The following is a 20,780-nucleotide window of genomic DNA, read 5'->3' as shown; positions in this document are numbered from 1 at the left end:
ACCAAGCTGCCCTTCAGACATGTCGCTTTTATTTACCATCCATCATGTTGAATATAGATGTGAAGTGTGTGACAAATATGTCACAAAGTCTCGTTTTTTGTCATCGATCACACAAGGCTTCTGACAGAACAAGAAATTGAGAAATACACGGTGATAGTGGAAATGTTAGGTGCATAAGCTTTGTACACAGCGCCTCGCCTCGGGAAGCCTTAACTCCTTGAAACTGGTCAAGGGCGACTTTACAAGCGTGATGGGTGGGGGAGGCACCACCAAGCCGACTCTCACCCTCCTAATACTCCCTGAAGAGAAGCTTCCAAGTCTAAGACTTTGACTATATATATGTTCACCAAGTGGAAAACACTTCACTATAAGCGGGATACAAAACTGAAAGCCCATACCAATATGGAGAACGTGAAATATTTACCAGCCGTCTGGGTGAATGATACCTTGCTAGACATGGCACCAACAGGTCAAAAAGATATGTCATCACTGCTTGGGTAGAGAACACTTCCATATTATGTGAAACATGTGTTTTATTATGAATATCTCCTAATTTATTAAATATAAATTGTCATCATATTAGTAAAATAAATTAGCAGTAGTGATAATGTTAGTTTAATTAAAATATAAACATACGAATGCTGGGTCTAAAACACATATTTTACATCACAAATTGCATATAACTTATATAACTGTATTTATCAGATAATTCTCTGAAACTGGGTGACATCACCATGCACCCATGAGTGGGGATCCAGGGTGATGGTGCCACTCTGATCCTGAGTGACACCCCCGTACATCCATGATACTGAGTGACACCCCCGTACATCCATGATACTGAGTGACGCCCCCGTACATCCATGATACTGAGTGACACCCCCGTACATCCATGATACTGAGTGACACCCCCGTACATCCATGATACTGAGTGACACCCCCGTACATCCATGATACTGAGTGACGCCCCCGTACATCCATGATAATGAGTAACACCCCCGTACATCCATGATAATGAGTAACACCCCCGTACATCCATGATACTGAGTAACACCCCCGTACATCCATGATACCGAGTAACACCCCCGTAAATCCATGATACTGAGTCACTCCCCCGTACATCCATGATACTGAGTTACACCCCCGTACATCCAGGATACTGAGTAACACCCCCGTACATCCATGATACCGAGTAACACCCCCGTATATCCATGATACTGAGTAACACCCCCGTACATCCATGATACTGAGTAACACCCCCGTACATCCATGATACTGAGTGACACCCTCGTACATCTGTGATACTGAGTGACACCCCCGTACATCCATGATAGTAACACCCCCGTACATCCAAGATACTGAGTGACACCACCGTACATCCGTGATACTGAGTAACACCCCCGTACATCCGTGATACCGAATGACACCCACGTACATCCGTGATACCGAATGACACCCCCGTACATCCGTGATACTGAGTAACACCCCCGTACATCCATGATACCGAATGACACCGCCGTACATCCATGATACTAACACCCCCGTACATCCGTAATACTGAATAACACCCCAGTACATCCATGATACTGAATGACACCCCCGTACATCCATGATACTGAGTAACACCCCCGTACATCCATGGTACTGAGTAACACCCCCGTACATCCATGGTACTGAGTAATACCCCCATACATCCATGGTACTGAGTAACACCCCCGTACATCCATGATACTGAATGACACCCCCGTACATCAATGTAACTGAATGACACCCCCGTACATACATGGTACTGAGTAACACCCCCGTACATCCATGGTACTGAGTAACACCCCCGTACATCCATGGTACTGAGTGACACCCTCGTACATTCCTGAGGTGGGACCAAGAATGACGGTCTGAGGGAGGTGTATATGCACGTAGTGGTAACACTGGTTGCAGTTGAAGTTGTTGTGAGACTGAAATTTGTGATGTCCAGCACTGAATAGCCGCATTCAAGGATCAATCTTGAGGATGGCATGTACAGAGACAAACAATATCACTTTTAGCAGGAAACAAGGTGAAAGACTTTTACAAAGACACCAGCACCACCTGCAACTGACAACCCCTGATCACCGCTACCTACTATACCCAAGCAACGTTTTTGATAAGTGACATAATAAGACCTTTCTGTTCCCTCTCTGTCGTACAGAACGAGGGAGGAACAGTTCTCCAGACCCTCAAAATCAGTCAAATATTGTTTCTTGACGACACACCAGAGGCAAATACATTATCACCACCAGATGTTTGACAGGAAATATGGCAGAAACATCACCTTGTGACGTCACGGACAAGCTGTAGACCTGTGGTAGGCTGGTGAGGCAAGATTTATCCTTGTGTAAATACCAAGTTAACTGAAGAAGGACCTATAGGCTGTTGACAGCAATTTTTTTTATTGCACCGAAAATTGCGTTTTTATTTCGCTCACAACACGATGCCTCATCCGATCGGCTCAAATATTCAACGCTGGTTTAAGATAAAAAGGACATGATTCTAGGAGTTTAAGTGTCCTCTGACAGCTGTTGAATTTATTCCCATTCCCGAATACCCTCAACCCTTCCACACTGATAACAAACTAATAGAACTTATAAGCTGCTTCATGCTGAATGTGCTGCTGCACTTTAAGTTATTGATCTCTGAGATAAGACGGAAATGCCTCTTCAGTTTAGCTTCAAAGCTGGTGCTCCTTAGTAACAGATTTTAATTATATTTAGGCTGTGAATGTGTTAAATTGCCATTTGATTTGAAGCGATTCAGAAGAGTCGCTTCAAATCTTCAATGTAAATATTTAACTGCATTGGAAACTTGTGCGGTTCTCTGCACCATTCCAGTCGTGGGAATTTTGGTACAGAGAAGTTTTTCTTCTCCAGTTTCCCTGGATTTACTGATTTTAATTTTATTCAAGTTCTGTTTACAGTGTTATTAACGGTGGCTTCTAAAGCAAGTGATGGTTCCAAAAAGTGTGGTGTAGCCGTAACTATTCAACAGAAACTTGAATTAATAAGGAAGCTGGTGGATGACGTTTCAGTGGCCCGGATGGTGTTATGGAATATAGGTATATTTTTTCGGTTTAAGTACCGACCGAAATCAATCTAGTTTCTATTTGTAGTTGAAGGAGCAGAGTTGCGCTCATTTTAAACCCATGTTCACGTGTAACAGAGAAATTAAATGACCAGCGAAAGAGAAGATATATGTTGGTTTTCCTATGGAAAAATGCTGATGAATATTTTCTCTCGTTTATTTGTTGGCAACAGTAACTTTTAATCTGTGAGTTCTAAAGGAGGAGGGAGGAAGGAAGGAAGGCAAAGGTTGTACAGGGACAGTGGTTATGAGGAGATGAGTGATGCATGGATGGTTATGAGAAGATCTGTGATGTCTGGCGTAATGGGGAGATCTGTGATGTCTGGGGTTATGGGAAGATCTATGATGTCTGGGGTTATGGGAAGATCTGTGATGTCTGGGGTTATGGGAAGATCTGTGATGTCTGAGGTTATGACAAGATCTATGATATCTGGGGTTATGTGAAGATCTGTGATGTCTGGGGTTATGGAGAGAACTGTGGATCCTGGGAGTTAAGGGGAGATCTGTGATACATGGGGTTATGGGGAGATCTGTGGTTCCTGAGGTTATGGGGAGATTTGTAATGCCTGGGAGGTATGGGGATATCTGTGATGCCTGGGATTATGGGAAGATAGGTGATGCCTGGGATTATGGGGAGATCTGTGATGCTTGGGGTTATGGGGAGATCTGTGATGCTTGGGGTTATGGGGAGATGTGTGATGCTTGGGGTTATGGGGAGATCTGTGATGCTTGGGGTTATGGGGAGATCTGTGATGCTTGGGGTTATGGGGAGATCTGTGATGCCTGTGGTATCGAGTTCGTATAGGATGGAGTGTTGGTGGAGGAAACACACTGCAGACTGTTATTCAGAGTGATATATGTACTGGGTAATTACGTGATGGAGCCCAGCCTGTCCGCGTCTCTCTAGTCTTAGGGTAACCGACTTTTTCCTGTTGAAATAGCACCGACCCACTGGTCTGGTGACATCTCATTCTCTACCCGAACAGGATATAGATAGTGAACAAGGTCAACGAGGGTAGTGTTCGCTTTGAGGGGACACTGTGACCAGAGGTATTTGCAAGGAAGGAATTATCTTGTTATGTCTCACAACATGTAAGGATGACTCGACATACAAATTCTTAACCTTACATGAATCACTGTCAACTAGGACGTTATCACCGTCTGGAACACTAGGGACGACAACAACAACAGACACTCGAGTGAACGTAATAGTGAGCATGACCTGTTTCACGTAATCGTTTTCCGACAAGGTGTTCCCTGTGGAGGGTCTGCTACTTGAACGAGTAGCCGTCGCAGGTAGTCTCAGCACCCAAGGTTATCTGAGGTTCCTCTGATACCCGAGGCAACTGCACACTATCCTGTGTGCACGATGTTGTAGGGATTGAATTTTAGACAGGTATCTGTGATGTCTGGGGTTATTTGGAGATCTGTGATGTCTGGAGTTATGGAGAGATCTCTGACGCATTGGGTTATGGAGAGATCTGTGATGCCTTGGGTTACTGAAAGATGTGTTGTGCTGAAGGTTATGGGAAGATGTGTGGTGCTGGAGGTTATGGGAAGATGTGTGGTGCTGGAGGTTATGTGAAGATGTGTGGTGCTGGAGGTTATGAGAAGATGTGTGGTGCTGGAGGTTATGGGAAGACGTGTGGTGCTGGAGGTTATGAGAAGATGTGGTGCTGGAGGTTGTGGGAAGATGTGTGGTGCTGGAGGTTATGAGAAGATGCGTGGTGCTGGAGGTTATGGAAAGATGTGTGGTGCTGGAGGTTATGGGAAGGTGTGTGGTGCTGGAGGTTATGGGAAGATGTGGTGCTTGAGGTTATGAGAAGAACTGTGGTGCTGGAGGTTATGGGAAGAGCTGTGATGTCGGGGGTTGCGCAGACGACTATAAATTTTAAGGTCAAGTTATAATGGTGTCTTGTGATGCACTGCAGTTTGTTGGACGCATGTGCTAAACATCCGGCGAGACAGATGGGAAAAGAGGAAGACGGTGAGGATCAGTGTAAGAAGAGGATTAGAGGGAGGGGGGAAACTATGAGATGGAGGGAAACGACAAGGAGAGGATAAGTGAATGGCAGATAAGGAGAAGGGGGAAAAATATAAGGGGATGAGTGAAAATAATAAGGGAGAGTTTTGATTGGCTGCCTGTACTGCAAACTACGTTCTAGCTTATTTAAATGATGCCTCTTGGGTAAGCCAGCAGAAGACACCTGACATTCCATTTGCAGGGTCTGCTTTCTCTCTCTCTCTCTCTCTCTCTCTCTCTCTCTCTCTCTCCTTTCACTTCTTTCTCTATTCTCTTTCTCCTTTTTCTCTATTCTCTTTTTCTGTCTGTCTGTCTGTCTGTCTCTCTCTCTCTCTCTCTCACTCTCTCTCTCTCTCTCTCATCTTCTCCTCTAGGCAACACATTTTACTCCGTCTGAGAGAACACTGTTCTCTTCTTTTTAATTTATGTAGACTGTTTTTGTTGTAGACTTTTTCCACTGGTGAGCTGGAACACACATCTCGTAACTTTGTGTAAGTCTGTTCACAAAACATCATATAGACATAGTGATTTCTGAGGTTTTCCCAGGTTGTGTGTTGTAAGACGCACACTATGCTTCAGGTCCCTAGTCTAACTCTAGATCTACTTTGTTCTAGCATCCAAACACTGTCGTAATAAGTGAGTTTTTTGCCTTGTGTGGATGACTTATCGATTTTTCCCAATTTGGGTGGTTTTCTAGTCTCCGTCCCTGCCTGACGCTTTGCTCTTCACAGCTGTTTCTTGCATTTTGATGTTTTTAGCGAATGGACATCCTGTTCAAGCAAGTTGATGTATTCCTTCTCAATTGGTCAGAAGTTAGCTTGTATAGAGACTTATCTCTCTCTCTCTCTCTCTCTCTCTCTCTCTCTCTCTCTCTCTCTACAAATAGGAACCGCGTCAGTCTGGCATTCAGTAGACGGAGGATCGAGCCTCTATTACGTCTTGCGCTGAATGACCCACATGGGTCAAGCGCTTAACATGAATTAAATCTCTCTCTCTCTCTCTCTCTCTCTCTCTCTCTCTCTCTCTCTCTCTCTCTCTCTCTCTCTCTCTCTCTCTCTCTCTCTCTCACGGCTCTTGTACTTTTCAGTACATTTCGTTACAGTAACGTACCACTTGCTACATATTCTTTGAAAGTATTATAGTGTACAGTATCATAGGTAAAGCATAGTTAAATTATATGTACAGAATATGTACTAATTTACTGAAGGTATACAGCAAGCGTTGTGTAGGAGTCTACCTCCATAATTACTAGGGTTACTTTTAATTATAAATATTATTAAAAGTAGATTGGTTTTTGTTATTAAAGTTCTAAAATTTTATTTTTTGTTGGTATGAATTCGTCTGGTTGTAATCCCAAATAGCAATGAGAAACCCAGTATGGTTGGGGATAATTGTGTTTAACTAGCGAACTTTTACAAAACCGGAAACAGGTTAGATGCTAGAGGGGGATCAATAAACTGATGCTCTAGTAGCCTCTGGTAGATGTCTGTGACATTAGTTGTCGCATTTTGTAACGTGGTAACTACAGTATGCCTATTAATTATTTCATTATGTAAAGTTTTTCTGGGATTATCACTATACAACTGTTAGTGTGGATTCTCATTTTCCCTGTTTAGATAATCATGATTATTAGTGAAAGCACATGCTTAAAAATCCTTTCCCAAAATATAATTATAAAAGTGTTTATGCTGGCAGTCAAATATTAATTAATAACATTTGTTGGTGACAGTATTATATGAATATTATTCTTAGTGAAGAATATTTATTGATGATTCATTAATCATAATCATAATAATCATGTTTTGATCTGGAAGAACCTTGCGATTCTATCTGTCATGCCAACCAATTACTCAAGGTCCTCTCCTGAGGCCTCTATTGTAACTTACCACTTTTCTTAAAGAATTTCTTTCAGAGAGACACTATTCAAGCAGAAGACTTTATGCAAGTAGAAGGGTGCTTTCTCAGTGCTTTCTAATAGCTACAAACTGTCTTTCCTTAGTTCTTCCCACAGGTAATTAATCATCCTTACATAATTGCAACTTTGCAGTCACTTGTGTACGCTCAGAGTGTCAACTCGGACGAATATTCTCCAACTTACTATCGATCATGCTACCACCTGGGCCACTGCCTATGGTTTCAGGTTTTCCACTGCTAAAACGACCTATCCTATATCTACATATTTTCTCTCTCACAGTTCATGATGTAATTAAATTCCCTTTGCTTCCATTTCCACAATCAAATGTCGTAGAAATTTCACATCACTTTCCTGGAAACTTCCAGTCGTACTCGGCTAAACCTCTTGAAAACTTTTCCAAAATTTTCTTTGGGTGCTGCTAGGCAAACAATTCTTGGACATTATTCAGCTATGATCTCCAAGCTAGACTTCGGAGACCAAGTATATTCCACAACTTTGACGGCTACTCATAATAAACTTGATCCAGTCATTATTAAGAGTTATGCTTCTTTCTGGGAGCTTGTAGATCCTCGCCTAAGGAAATCATGTCTTCAGCAGCGAACGTTCCTTCCTTACAGCATTTTCACCACAGATAAGTTTCATTTATTCAACCGCCAACCGCATTTGTTACGAAGTTTTATTTTCCGTGTTTAATCTCGAATAACATCACTTACCTTCCCACCCTTATACATTCACCAAGTATCGCATTTTTCCTTAACGCCTCGGAAACGCGCAGCGATCGAGGATGGTCCTCCCGATCTATGCCCGATGGCTCACATACCTACTAAAAACTAGCGTCTGCTTTTTCTCCAACATTTTCGGTCACATTCATATGCTACTGAACCCAAAATCAAGAAGGACGTAATAGCGTATGGGTTTTTTCTTTGATAAAACGATTCAGAAACATTTAGTCAGCCAGCATACACAATGCAACTATGTTAACCTCTTCCTTTATGATTGTTCAGACTCCCAAAGCACGTTAAAATCTGATAAAAAATGACTCGCCACATTCGAAAGTAATCCATGTACAACTCTGATTACATTGCATTTCCCTGGACACAAGCATGTTCATGGTAACGAACATGTGGATTCAGCCACTCAATCCGACATTCATGACTTAACGTTCAAAGCTGCCTAAAAATTTGACGACGGCGGAGAGTGAAATTCAAAAGTGTTGGTGTAAAAAAAAAAAAGTGTAAAATTTTGATTTGCATTAAATCACTTTAAATTTCAGTTTACATCTTCTGAACGGCTTCAAAATTTAACGGCTGATTTAAGCTAGAGTCAGGATAGAACCTATTAAGTGCAGGTAAACTTGTTGTAAAATAGGAAAAATAATTAGAATCTATGGAGAAAGCCTAATCTCATCGACTTCAAATTTTTACTATTGGTGAGGTTTCCCGTACACAAGCCTCACGTTACTGTTAGCTGCCATAAATCACTACTTATCAATTTTATTGAATAAATAGGTATTATATTTTTATTCAATAACTAAAGAATGTTTCTTGTGATTGTCTGTATAATATTATTGGCGATGTATTTGAAATTTTATTGAAATAATTATAAAGCTTGGAATCGTTGATGGGCTTTATTAGGACACAGCTTGTCAGTCTCAGTTGTCCCAACTTACTAGTTTCAAACTCTTAAAGAGTCGTGTTTCTTATGAAGTATTTTTGTATTAAGTTTAGGTTGCGTTGGTGCCAGTTTACCAGTTCTTTTGTCAGTTATATTGAATTGGGTATTTGTAGGGAATTTTAAACAAAATGTAAATAAGAAAAGGAAAACTAAAAGTATAAAAAATCTGTATTCTATGGTGTTTTTTGAGTTACCTCGGGGAGACTTGCCTATTTTCTTTTTTTTTTTTTTAAGATTTTTCGGCAATTTTTTCATATTTTTTTCCACAAATTTTCCTTTATTAATCAAAAACGCTTTATTCGATGAGCTTCAAATTTTCAACGCTGGTGTAATATATCCTTGGCAAGATTAAAGGGACTATTTGCATGGGTGGGTGCACAATGTACTAGGCTACTTTGGTCATTAGCACTTTTCGTACCCATGATTGGTGGAGACAGGTTCCAAGCGGGCAGCAGCCTACTCAGTAGTAGTCTGGTATATTTGATCAAGAATATAGATGCCATTTTGCCACTTTTTAATCTCGAAATACTATAGAATTATTTTACCTTATTGCAATATTTTGCATTGATGCTGGTGAGGGGCTTTAGATCCAATGAACTGAATTTATGTTCCCATTGTTGCGATCGAATGTGAATGCCTCGCATTCCACAGGCGTTATATGACCCCTACGTTTTGAGGGATTTCTACCTAATAAAATATAACCATTCCGAACGTCCTCAATCTTCAATGGCTAATGCATTCAGTGAAATGAGTGAAATGTTTCATGGGTTTACACGGTGTAAGGTCAAATTTTGTTAAATTTTGAACAAAAACTGGAAAATGTATCTTCTAGTCAATTTTCAACTTTCAGTGTTAATGTGTTTTCCTGAGACGAAACAATCTCCTGATGGTAGGTTGTGTAAGTTATGATGTGACAGTTTTATTAATCGAATTGGTTTTTGTGAAAATGATTAGACATAAGTCACAGTATTTGACTTTATAGGGTCATGCTAGGTTGAATCAGCCTCATGATCTTTAATATGCCTATAACATTTGTGTGCTCTTAAGGCCACTGTTATGTACACTAAGTTTCCGAAAAACTTTCTTTACTTTTTTAAAACCTGGCCAGTTTTAAAGAAAACTTTGGATTGCTTTTTGCCCTGTGAAGTTCCCAGTTTTTTTTTTTTTTTTTTTTTTTTTAAGAAATTGAAAAAACTGAAATTTGCTTCTTAAACGATAATTTCTGAGTAGTAATGAATAAGCCTTAACTCCTCCATGCTGATAATGTAACAATACAACTTCTGAGTGGCTTAAAGTTAAATGTTCTTATGTAATTTACAGTAATGGAATCTTAGTCACTTTGAATTATTGAATTAGATTTGGTCTGTGTATGTTTTAATTTACCATTTCTATTGAAAAAAATGTGACTGTCAGTTTCCTTATCATGATTTGTGAACGCCTGTTCTGATTCCCTTCATTTTTTTAACCCTAATATTTAGGGTTAAAAAAATGCATTATCAACTTATGCCGCACTATTCAAATCGCTTGCATTGAGGAACAAGGGTCTGGGATTATGAAATATGGGGAACCTTTTTTGGATCGCGCAGTGACTGAAATTCCTCTAGTCTCTTATGCATTAAACCCGTGAGGATCATACAATATATATGGAGAAGAGACTCGATCCTCCATACCTAAATTTCGGCACTGTCTCTAACCATGGATGGTGTGGACACTTATTTAGATATCACCGGAGGCAGAAAACTGAATGGGGGGGGGGCTTTTACAGGAAAGAAACGAAAATTTGAAAAAAATGTTTTCTTACCGAAAAATAGTGCATAATCTGGCAACATGTTGATGCAATCAGCTCGTTTCTATCATATTTCTAAGTATCTTTTTCCAAAAATGTATTTTTTTTTTTTGTTCTTGTTATCATCAAGAGGACATGATGCCAATTAGTGTGTTTTTTCTTTTTTTTTAACTCCAAAAAATTAGATCTTTATCATTGTTTCTCTCCAAATACACTACATGGCATCTTCTCTGTCGACTACGTACTAGTGTTCCGAGTGAGAACTGCACAGTTGCCTGTGGGCTGCAGTCAAGGGGGGTGGGGTAGGGTGCATGGTGAGGCGAAATCTGACGCCCACAAAGCGTATTACAGAAAATGGCATTTCTCTTTTTCTCAGGAATAAGTTATTGACTTTCCACTAATCATATTGCGAAAACTATGTGACGAAATGCCATGATTGTTTCACACATTATTGGGCTTGCATTGTTTTAGAACAGGACAACGAGATATTTGCAATATACTTTACTGTTTTTGTGTTTTTTACTTTTTCCCCAAAAAATTCTTAAAATAAAGACAAACCAACATTTTTTATTATGCAATGTATTGACATTCCCCTGAAAAGCTTGTTGTTTGGTTCCTATTTAGACCTTTATCTTTTATCTAATGTCAACTAGGACATTGTAAATCTTACCAGTTTTGCGATATGATTTTTGTATTATACCCTATAAAATAGGGCATTATTATTTTTTCTCCATCTTTTGAGACAAAAGTCATTACAAACAGTGTCAACGTAACAAATGCTGTTTAAATCACAGTACAAATTTTATTGAAATAGGATGAGTAGAAAAAAATAATTTTTTTAGCCCTCTGCCCCCTGAAGCTCTCTTTACATATATATAACGAGAAGCGTATATATCATTTTATATACACCCAGAGATGTACACCCTAGTTTACAGATGCAAAGATGTCTGTGTATATTACACTGAGCTTAATTTAATTTCTTTCATGAATATCAGTATTGTTAATGTTAGTTTATAAATAAAAAGCAACCTTAAAAACCCACATGCAGTCGGTAGATTTTTTAAAATGCTAACTTTAATTTCCTAACATTAAAGTTTCACGCTGCACATTAGCCAAGCCTCCGGTACTTGAGAGACTTTGTGGACAGAGGAAGAGCATTGAGGTCATGATAAAAGTGTAGAGCAAAGCAGAGCAGAGAAGTGGAGGACTTACCAATTGTTGTGATGACGGTGAGGGAATAGAGGAAGGAGCCTGCGAAGGTCCATTGGTATGAGGCGTGGGCGGTGGTTGGGGCGGGGTTGGGCGGAGGTTGTTCTTCATGCAGTCTGTTAAGTAGCTTTTCGCTAAACTTAAGAAGCTCCTGTTCAGCTACTCTGGTCCAGTTATCGCGGTAGAGTATGTTAAGGGACTCTGTGATAGTCCACAAGTGTTCCACAGTCTCGTGGCGGAGGCCTCGTGCATGTTGACGAATAGACTCCATCACTGCTGAGTCCCGAGGTGGTGCAGGTCCTGTATCTAGCTGCAGTGACATGTCCCCACCTTCAATAGTAGTGAAGACAAAGGCCCCAGCTACCGTGTACAGCAGCACCAGGGCACAGACGCCAAGGTTGGAGCATAACATGGAAACTAAACGTGAGCAGCAGACTGAACACCGTCCCAGCGATCTTGATGACCGTTGATTGTACTGCAGTGCCGTCAGGTCCCCACTCCTGTGGCCGTCCATGGCGGCGGTCACTGCCCTCGGAGGGATTACAGAGTGTGGTGCCTCACCTACACCCCGTCACTGTACACAGTGTCCAGTGCACCATTTTCCAGGGGGCCTGGACGCCATTATGGCTCTCCTAGTGTTAATACTTATCCTGTAATGTTCCATGGGACGTTTCACTGTGCTGATAAATTTCTGTTTTAGAGCTTTCTTGCCACTAGTGGAACTTTTTAAGAAGTTTCATATGTTATGATATTCATGATGCCTCTCACGGTGTTGGACTACAGCTGTTGAAGTTCTAAGAATTTCTAAGAAGTCTCTATATTAACACTGTCTCTCTAAAGCCTCTGAGGACTTTATTAGGAAGCCTTCACTAAGTTGAGATGCTCACTTATCTGTCAAAACAAGAAATATGAATTAGCTACATAATTGTATTGGGCACAAGTATAATCTGATTATTTTACAAAAATGTGAACACCTTCTCTGAAACTTCATACATTAATTAATGTGCATGTTCTTTATAATATAGAAGTTACATACGAATTATGAAAAAAATTCCAGAATCATGTGTTTTTCATAAATAGACAAGCTTCACTTAAAACACATTTTCTGGAAAAAAAAATTTGGTCATGGTAATTTAAAGTACGAGTTGCTGCCTCTGCCTTGCTGTCTTACACTGGCCAGATAATGTAATACACATTGGCGAGTGTAGATGTTTTTGAAGGCTTCTGATTTTCTCTTTGATCTTGTTGACTATGGTCCTGCAATCAATTTTTCCAGGAATGATGCAAACCAAGATTTCTAGTGATGCAAAAATTTCATGTGGGGGCCTTTGTGGTGATGGTGGGCTCCTTGTCCATCGGACCGGATCTAAATCACCCAATTACCCCACCCCTGGTCTGTTATTGTGCTCCACTCTTCAATGGGGGCTCCTTGATGTGGCAAAGAGGCTCTTGGAGGAATTAGACTCTCAGGTCTCCTTCCTCAGACCGAACCTAATTACCCCTCAATCCTCCCTTCCCTATCCCATTCCCTCTATTTTTCCCTTTCTTCCCCCTCCCAGCCCTCCCTTTTCCCCATCCCATTTGTAGCCTCTGGGGTTCTCCCCCATGGCATTAGAGTTTCTAGATAGGGGAAAATGTGCTCGGGTTCATCCTGCTCTGTGAGGTTCCTCGGGTGTGGTGTAGTTTGCCATGGAATCTGGATTGTCTGAAGGCACTCTGCTCCCTTCCTGGATTTCTGAGAAATGGGTAGTGTCTCCTTCAGGTGACAGGTGTATCTCCAGAGGTTGCCTGTCTGTTCTGGGAGGCGGCAGACGAAGGAGGTATGCTTATTGGTGGGTTTCCGGCCGCCCTCTCTTTTGTCAGGTGAGGTGGCTAGGTAGATGTGAGGTTGCTATCCCGGAACACTGATTTACAGGTGTGAAGGGTAGGGTATGGCATGGGTTCCATGCTGCATTTGCGCTGCTTGCAGGCTCGAGGTCCTCTCGGATGAAAGGAGAAACTTACAGCCCTTTTATGCCTGCTAGTGACTGTCCCTTCACTTTCCCTCTTTTTTTTTTTCTTTTCTTTAAAATAAGAATGAACTACCACTATCATGGAGTCTTTGCTCCATGATAACCCTCATCCTCCCAGGCCCCTGTATGTTCCTGCATCCTGTTCTTACCCGGCTTCGTTACTGGACCATTCTACAGACACTTCCCATAACCCTGTGCCTTCTGCTGGTGATGCTTCGTCACCTGCTCCAGGTACTGAGGCTCCGCCCATTTTTGCCAATGCCTCTACCTCTTGTACGCTTTTAACTGCGCGTCTGGCTTCCCTGAATATGGTGCAGCAGTTTTCAGATCACCCACCTACCTCAGGTTCAGCCACCCGCAGTACTATGTCTTAAGGTTCCAGACCATTTGCTGATGATGGTTCTTCGATATCTTCTCGTTCCATCCAAAAACGACCAACGCAACATCCATTTCCTTTATGCACCTTGTTTAAAAGTACACAGTAGACTAAATTCTTTTCCCTACAACCGACATCTCCAACTGATTATCTTTCTGACCATAGTATTGGTAAAGCTCTTTTACAACATGCCTCCAATCTTGGCGGTTCCTCTGCCTACCAGCTCCTGTTAGGTAAGACACATATGCAACAGTTAGGTATCTTTATTGTGAAACGTTTCGCCTACACAGTAGGCTTCTTCAGTCAAGTACAGAAAAGTTGATAGAAGCAGAAGATACTTGAAGACGATGTAATCAGTCCATCACCCTTAAAGTTTTGAGGTGGTCAGTCCCTCAGTCTGGAGAAGAGCATTGTTCCATAGTATGAAACAATATTGTTTCATACTATGGAACAATGCTCTTCTCCAGACTGAGGGACTGACCACCTCAAAACTTTAAGGGTGATGGACTGATTACATCGTCTTCAAGTATCTTCTGCTTCTATCAACTTTTCTGTACTTGACTGAAGAAGCCTACTGTGTAGGCGAAACGTTTCACAATAAAGATACCTAACTGTTGCATATGTGTCTTACCTAACAACCTGTCGGTATTTTATACCATTTTAATGTTCTACCATTTCCTCCAGTGTCATGTCTTCCAGGGTCACCCCAGTCTCTAATTCTTTTGCAGGTTTACCCTTTGAAACCCCCACCTTCTAACCTATTCCTACCTCTACTTCTCACCTGCTAGTTTCTCAGTATGCAAGGCCACTCCTCCAGTGCTTACAATTCCTCAACAGCTTTTCTTTTCAGCCTCGGTGCCTAGTTTTCACACGAAGGTGGAGGTTTACCCTCCTTGTGTGGTCCCCTCTTGTACTGTTCCCCACCAGACTTCTTCCCCAGTTACCTTCCAGCCTCCTTCCTCTCCTGTTCCACCACAGGACTCATCTGTCCCCGCCAGCGCATCTCTCCTGGTTCATACTCCCCTTCCTTCTCAGGCCTCTTTGGTTCCCTCCATACTCTCCACGATCTCTACTCGCTTTACCTCACCTGTCTCTAAAGTCATGGTATCAGCATCTTCCTTATCCGCTGAGACACTTGACGTTATCTCCTGCTATATTGCGGAGATGAAGCCTTTGATGGACTTTGATGCACCTCCTCCTACTACTACTCATTTCTCACGACCCTCACAGCAATCTTTTCTTTCACAGCATTCTGATTCCCTCTTGCTTACATGCTTTCATTGACCCAAATAGTCCATAGATTTTATTGCTTCTTATTGTTGGCATACCTGTCTTTGTGAAAAATGACTTATTTACAATGGAATATTCGTGGCCTCAGGGGTAATGGAGGAGAGCTCCAGGTGTTGCTCTCCCTGTTTTCCCCAGAATGTTTCGGATTACAAGAGCCCAAAATTCGTTCAGCTGTTTTTTGTTCCATTTCAGGCTGTGCGCTGTTGCATTCTTCTGATCCCTTTCCCGATGAATCATTTAATGAGAGTGCACTTCTTGTGCATGTTGGTATACTGTATCAACAGGTCTTTGTTCGTTCTCTGCTGCATTATACTGCAGCCCATATTTATTGGCACAGATGGCATACAGTTTTCTCTATCTCTCCCCTTCCCATGCATTCTGTATCTCGGATATTACATTCTTGATCTCTTTTCTGCTGCCTCCATCTTGCTGTTAGGTGATTTTAATGCTCACCATCATTTATGGGGAGGGTCCCACTGTGACTCATGGTGATGAATTGGAGACTCTTCTCACTTCTCATCCTCTTCATGTTTTAAGGGTACTCCCACCCATTTTGACTCTCACACTCTCTCTCTCTCTCTTTTGCATTGATCTTTCTATCTGTTCCTCGTCAATCGCACTTGATTATGCTTGGTATGTTCTCCCAGATTTGCATGACAGTGATCACTTTCTTATTCTTCTTACTTCTACTATGTATTCCCGACCACCTCGTAGCCCCTGTTGGCAATTTGGGCGAGCGAATTGGGAATTATACTCTCATCTTACCGCTCTTTGTGGGGACCCTTCTTCATCCTCTCTTGATGAGCTGGTGCACCAGTTTTCAATCTTAGTATTGACTGCAGCATCACGTTCTATTTATCATGCCTCAGGCAGGCATTCGCAGGCATGCATGCCTTGGTGGTCTCCTGCATGTGCCTGTGCAGTGCATTTGAAACATGCTGCGTGGGGCCATTATCGACATAATTGGACCTCAGATCGTGTTTTGGGTTTTTAGCAGGCAAGGGCAGTCGCTCGCCTCATCATACGTGACGCTAAACACACTTGTTGGCAAGGCTATGTGTCTACCATTACCTCGACTTTCCCTGTGTGTGGGGTTAGGAAGAATGTACTGAAGTTGTGTGGCAAGTATGCTCCAGACCCAGCTCCAGTTTTGAGAGTTGCTGGTGTTAGTGTTGTGGAACCTTTTGAAGTAGCCACAGAAATCGGAAACTATCTTGTCCATGTCTCATTTCTCGCATCTAAGTCTACCAATGGAATGGAGCTGTATAACGTACCTTTCACTCTCCTAGAGCTAGAGTCCACACTTTCTGCATGGCAGTCATTGGCAACTGGAGCTGATGATATTCATATCAGTACTCACCTATTTGTGGTTGCAGGGGTCGAGTCTTAGCTCTTGGCCCTGCCTCTTCACCAGTTGCTACTGGGCCCTCTCTCTCCCCGCTCCATGAGCTTTATCAAACCTCGTCTTAAAACTGTGTATGGTTCCTGCCTCCACTACGTCATTTTCTAGGCTATTCCACTGCCTTACAACTCTATGACTGAAGAAATACTTCCTAATATCTCTCTGACTCATTTGTGTCTTCAACTTCCAACTGTGGCCTCTTGTTTCTGTGTCCCCTCCCTGGAACATCCTGTCTTTGTCCACCTTGTCTATTCCACGCGGTATTTTATATGTCGTTATCATGTCTCCCCTGACCCTCCTGTCCTCCAGTGTCGTCAGGCCGATTTCCCTTAATCTTTCTTCATAGGACATTCCCCTTAGCTCTGGAACTAACCTTTGGCAAACCTTTGTACTTTCTCTAGTTTCTTGACGTGCTTTATCAAGTGCGGGTTCCAAACAGGTGCTGCATACTCCAGTATAGGCCTGACATACACGGTGTACAGTGTCTTGAACGATTCCTTACTAAGGTATCGGAATGCTGTTCTCAGGTTTGCCAGGCGCCCATATGCTGCAGCAGTTATCTGATTGATGTGTGCTTCCGGAGACATGCTCAGTGTTATACTCACCCCAAGATCTTTCTCCTTGAGTGAGGTTTGCAGTCTTTGGCCACCTAGCCTATACTCTGTCTGTGGTCTTCTGTGCCCTTCCCCTATCTTCATGACTTTGCATTTGGCAGGATTAAATTCGAGAAGCCATTTGCTGGACCAGGTGTCCAGTCTGTCCAGGTCTCTTTGAAGTCCTGCCTGGTCCTCATCAGATTTAATTCTCCTCATTAACTTCACATCATCTGCAAACAGGGACACTTCTGAGTCTAACCCTTCCATCATGTCGTTCACATATACCAAAAATAGCACTGGTCCTAGGACCGACCCCTGTGGGACCCCGCTCGTCACAGGTGCCCACTGTGATACATCATTACGTACCATGACTCGTTGTTGCCTCCCTGTCAGGTATTCTCTGATCCATTGCAGTGCCCTTCCTGTTATATGCGCCTGATGCTCTAGCTTCTGCACTAATCTCTTGTGAGGAACTGTGTCAAAGGCCTTCTTGCAGTCCAAGAAGATGCAATCAACCCACCCCTCTCTCTCGTGTCTTACTTCTGTTATTTTATCATAAAACTCCAGAAGGTTTGTGACACAGGATTTGCCTTCCGTGAATCCGTGCTGGTTGGCATTTATACTCTTGTTCAGTTCCAGGTACTCCACCACTCTCCTCCTGATAATCTTCTCCATAATTTTGCATACTATACACGTCAATGACACAGGTCTATAGTTTAGTGCCTCTTTTCTGTCTCCTTTTTTAAAAATGGGAACTACATTTGCCGTCTTCCATACCTCAGGTAGTTGCCCAGTTTCCAGGGACGTGTTGAAGATTGTGGTAAGTGGCATGCACAACATATCTGCTCCCTCTCTAAGGACCCACGGGGAGATGTCCGGTCCCATTGCCTTTGAGGTATCGATGTCCCTTAGCAGTTTCTTCGCCTCCTCATCTGTATGTATGTCGTCCAACACTTGTTGGTGTATTCCTTGTTGGTGTCCCCATCTGGTCTGTCCCCCCAGAGTCCTTCCTGTCTCTACTGTAAATACTTCCTTAAATCTCGTGTTGAGCTCCTCACATACCTCTTGATCGTTTCTTGTGAGTTCTCCACCTTCTTTCCTCAGCCTTATCACCTGGTCCTTGACTGTTGTCTTCCTCCTAATGTGGCTATACAGCAGTTTCGGGTCAGATTTGACTTTCGATGCTATGTCGTTTTCATACTGTCGCTGGACCTCCCTCCTTATCTGTGCATACTCGTTTCTGGCTCTTCTACTAATCTCCTTGTTTTCCTGGGTCCTATGCCTCCTGTACCTTTTCCATTCTCTGTTGCACTTAGTTTTTGCCTCCCTACACCTTCGGGTAAACCAAGGACTCGTTTTGGTCTTCCTATTATTTCTGTTTCCCTTGGGAACAAAACTTTCCTCTGCCTCCTTGCACTTTGTTGCCACATATTCCATCATCTCGTTTACTGATTTTCCTACCATTTCTCTGTCCCACTGAACCTCCTGCAGGAAGTTTCTCATACCTGTGTAGTCCCCCCATTTATAGTTTGGCCTGTCCCCTTCAGTTCCTGTTACCTTCTCCACTTGTAACTCTACTATATAATCAAAACTCAGAACCACGTGATCGCTAGCTCCAAGGGGCCTCTCGTAAGTGATGTCTTCAATGTCTGAACTGCTCAGGGTGAACACAAGATCCAGTCTTGCTGGCTCATCCTCCCCTCTCTCTCTGGTTGTGTCCCTGACATGTTGATGCATGAGGTTTTCAAGTACCACATCCATCATCTTGGCTCTCCATGTTTCGGGACCCCCATGTGGCTCCAAGTTTTCCCAGTCGATCTCCCTGTGGTTGAAATCGCCCATTACCAGTAACTTTGCTCTGCTCGAGTGAGCTCTTCTTGCCACCTCAGCCAGTGTGTCCACCATCACCCTGTTGTTTTCTTCGTACTCCTCTCTTGGCCTCCTGCAGTTCTGTGGTGGGTTATACATCACTCCAATGACTACTTTATGTTCTCCGGACTGAATTGTACCTACAATGTAGTCTCTTTCTCCAATCATGTCCATGCCTTCCATTTCCTCAAATCCCCATCGGTGTTTTATGAGCAGTGCAACCCCTCCTCCCCCTCTACTCCTTCTATCTTTCCTCAGGATCTGATATCCTGTTGGGAAGATTGTGTCTGTTATTGTCTCAGCGAGTTTTGTTTCTGTAACTGCTATGATGTCTGGGGATTTTTCACTGATTCTTTCGTTCCACTCCTCATGTTTATTCATTATTCCATCCGCGTTTGTGTACCAAACTTTCAGTTTCTTTTCTATCATTGTGGTCATGCAAGAATATTGGGGTTGGGGGAGCGAGAGCCTTGGTGGGGGCCTATATGGGGATGTGGCGTAGGTGGGGTTTGTGATGATGGGGGTGGGGTCAGAATGCCCATAAGGAGGTTGGTGGCAGAGGGAACAGTGAGTGGGTTGTAGTATAGGTTGCTCAGTTGCGTTGGGAATGTCGCGGTTGGAGTCTTTTGGTGGGAGATTCTGTGGGGTGTGTTTGCCCTTCCTCCTGTGTCTGGGTCCTGCTCATTTTCGTCATTGCCTCTCGTTCCTCCTTGCGTCTCTGTACCCTCTCTTTCAGTGTAGTCCTTTCTTCTTGTGTTCTGTCACGGTCGAGGTATACTCTCTGGTACCCCTGTTTGTCCCTCAGTCTTGCTTTCTCTTGCAGAATCCTGGTTCGAACTGATTCTTCCTTGAAAGTTACTCTGACAGGCCGTATCCTTCCACTCGCAAACCACCCAATTCTCTGAAAATTTGTCACCTGGGTCATATCGCCCTCACCTATTGTTTTCAAGATGCCTTCAATCATTTTTTTTCTCCTGTTTTATTTCTTCAAAGTTGTCCCCCTTGGCTTCTTGGAGCCCGTACACAAAAACTGACCTCGCCCTTTCCTCCTCCCACTGAGTCTCCATCTGCTTCCTCTGAGGCATTTTATTTCCTTCCATTGACATGTTCTTGCCTTCAGTCCCTGTCATATCTGAAACTTCTATTCTCAGTGAACTGTCTTTCATGACCAGCTGTCCCTTGCTACTGCAGTTGGCTGTTAGAATCTCTGCATATAGCATACCTTCATTGTCTTCGGACCTGTCATTTGATCCTAGTGTGCTCCTCGTCTTTTCCCTGGCCCCACGTGGGTCTGATAGGGCCTTCGTGTACGGCATGTCTCCGTTGTTGCTTACCGTCCCATTGTCTGCACCTGACATTGAATTTCCTGATGTCACATCTGAATTGTCATTTCTCTCTCTAATCTGTTTCAGGCTTTGCAGTTTCTCTTCTAAGCACTGTATCCTAGCTTCTGCTGCTATGCTATAACATCTGCATTCTACCACCCTTACAGTCCTTTTGTGTCTTTTCAATCT

General features: G+C 42.7%; 1 protein-coding gene across 1 annotated transcript in view; it reads right to left on the bottom strand.

Annotated features, from left to right (window-relative positions):
• The window catches only part of LOC128701094 (TWiK family of potassium channels protein 7), a 438,324-nt gene that overhangs the window by 210,570 nt on the left and 206,974 nt on the right, over positions 1-20,780 (bottom strand). The window contains exon 2 of the mRNA XM_070100646.1: positions 11,725-12,612. Coding sequence (XP_069956747.1) covers positions 11,725-12,235 — 511 coding nt within the window. The 5' untranslated portion in view covers positions 12,236-12,612. The remainder of the gene's footprint in view (positions 1-11,724; positions 12,613-20,780) is intronic.

This window comes from Cherax quadricarinatus, chromosome 73 (assembly GCF_038502225.1).
Source record: "Cherax quadricarinatus isolate ZL_2023a chromosome 73, ASM3850222v1, whole genome shotgun sequence".
Taxonomy (NCBI): Eukaryota; Metazoa; Arthropoda; class Malacostraca; order Decapoda; family Parastacidae; genus Cherax; species Cherax quadricarinatus.
Note: the sequence above shows the minus strand (reverse complement) of the source record. Positions and strands in the feature narration are given on the sequence as shown.